The 2,101-nt window shown below is 67.4% G+C and overlaps 1 protein-coding gene across 2 annotated transcripts in view; it reads left to right on the top strand.

Annotated features, from left to right (window-relative positions):
* The first annotated feature begins 211 nt into the window (after positions 1 to 211).
* Positions 212 to 2,101, top strand: part of gsk3ba (glycogen synthase kinase 3 beta, genome duplicate a) — a 154,172-nt gene continuing 152,282 nt past the window's right edge. Inside the window, exon 1 of one of the 2 annotated variants that reach the window (XM_069888495.1) lies at positions 212 to 920. In XM_069888495.1, the coding sequence (XP_069744596.1) occupies positions 833 to 920 (88 nt within the window). In that variant the 5' untranslated portion in view covers positions 212 to 832. The remainder of the gene's footprint in view (positions 921 to 2,101) is intronic. The other variant, XM_069888499.1, reaches the window with a different exon arrangement.

The raw sequence follows: 2,101 nt of genomic DNA, 5'->3' as shown, positions 1-2,101 counted from the left end.
CGAAGACAAACGACGAGGGGGGGGGGTGGGAAGGGCAATTCGCAAATGACGGACAGTTCCTCCCCCACCCGGCGCGGGCCGACGCTGCCGGTCAACCGAACTTGATGAACTGCTCGAGGCACACCCACCCCTACCCATTGGCCACGTCGCCTGCTGGAGTGACGCACGTGCTTCGGACGCTTCGTGCGAGTGGTCCCTTCCGAACATCAATCATAACGCCCGCTCATCAAGTTCGATTGACCAAGGGGTTACAGCTGCAGTAAGAGGGAGAAAGAGCGAGGCAAAAAAAAAATAGTACAAAGACAGGCGAGTGAATCAGGGAGGGGTTTGAACCGCTTTAATTTGGGTTTTCCCCTCAGAAGATCGTGTAATATCTGTAATCGTCGGGTTAATGAGGGTGCGGATGGGGTTTTAACGTCTGAGAAAAATAAGTCGGGAAATTAAAAGGAGAGAGAGAGAGAAAATCACCTCGGGATTGAATTGAAGGGAAGGATCCGCCATGGCAGCAAAGAGCAGCGCCGCCACCGCCACCATCACCACCAGCAGCACCAGCACCAGCGGCAGCGGCAGCTCCGCCACCCCCCTGCATTGAGATCCATGTCGAGCCCCGAAATTCGTCCCAGTTCCTAAAACGGGAAAGAAAAATCCAGCAACTCCTCCGAAATTCACGCGATGAAACCTGGCGGACAGGATTAAAAATTAACAAGGCGAGAAAGGAAAAGGAGCGCGGAAGTCTCTCCCTCTCTCTCTCCTTCTCTCTCTCCTTCTCCCTCCCTCCCTCCCTCCCTCTCTCTCTAAAATTGGGAAAATTCGATGTCGCTGTAAAACGATCATGAGTGGCCGACCCAGGACAACGTCTTTTGCCGAGAGCTGCAAACCCGTGCAGCCGCCGTCTGCTTTCGGGAGCATGAAAGTCAGCAGTAAGTACCTTGCCACCAAATCCTCCTCTCCCCTCTCCCCCCCTACCTCTCCTCCCACTCCCTCTACCCCCTCCCTCACCCCCCCCCTCCCTCACCACCCCCTCCCTCACCCCCCCTCCCTCACCCCCCCTCTCCCTCACCCCCCTCTCCCTCACCCCCCCCTCCCTCACCCCCCCCTCCCTCACCCCCCCTCCCTCACCCCCCCTCCCTCACCCCCCCTCCCTCACCCCCCCTCCCTCACCCCCCCTCCCTCACCCCCCTCCCTCACCCCCCCTCCCTCACCCCCCCTCCCTCACCCCCCCTCCCTCACCCCCCCTCCCTCACCCCCCCTCCCTCACCCCCCCTCCCTCACCCCCCCTCCCTCACCCCCCCTCCCTCACCCCCCCCTCCCTCACCCCCCCTCCCTCACCCCCCCTCCCTCACCCCCCCTCCCTCACCCCCCCTCACCCCCCCCTCCCTCACCCCCCCTCCCTCACCCCCCTCACCCCCCCTCCCTCACCCCTCCCTCACCCCCCCTCCCTCACCCCCCCTCCCTCACCCCCCCCTCCCTCACCCCCCCCTCCCTCACCCCCCCCTCCCTCACCCCCCCCCCCCTCCCTCAACCCCCCCCTCCCTCACCCCCCCTCCCTCACCCCCCCTCCTCACCCCCCCTCCCTCACCCCCCCTCCCTCACCCCCTCCCTCACCCCCCCTCCCTCACCCCCCCTCCCTCACCCCCCCTCCCTCACCCCCCCTCCCTCACCCCCCCCTCCCTCACCCCCCCCTCCCTCACCCCCCCCTCCCTCACCCCCCCTCCCTCACCCCCCCCTCCCTCACCCCCCCCTCCCTCACCCCCCCCTCCCTCACCCCCCCCTCCCTCACCCCCCCCTCCCTCACCCCCCCTCCCTCACCCCCCCCTCCCTCACCCCCCCTCCCTCACCCCCCCTCCCTCACCCCCCCTCCCTCACCCCCCCTCCCTCACCCCCCCTCCCTCACCCCCCTCCCTCACCCCCCCTCCCTCACCCCCCCTCCCTCACCCCCCCTCCCTCACCCCCCCTCCCTCACCCCCCCTCCCTCACCCCCCCTCCCTCACCCCCCCCTCCCTCACCCCCCCTCCCTCACCCCCCCTCCCTCACCCCCCCTCCCTCACCCCCCCCTCCCTCACCCCCCCCTCCCTCACCCCCCCCTCCCTCACCCCCCCCA

This window comes from Narcine bancroftii, chromosome 7 (assembly GCF_036971445.1).
Source record: "Narcine bancroftii isolate sNarBan1 chromosome 7, sNarBan1.hap1, whole genome shotgun sequence".
NCBI lineage: Eukaryota > Metazoa > Chordata > Chondrichthyes > Torpediniformes > Narcinidae > Narcine > Narcine bancroftii.
The sequence above is the reverse complement of the archived record's forward strand: the minus strand, read 5'-3'. Positions and strand labels throughout refer to the sequence as shown.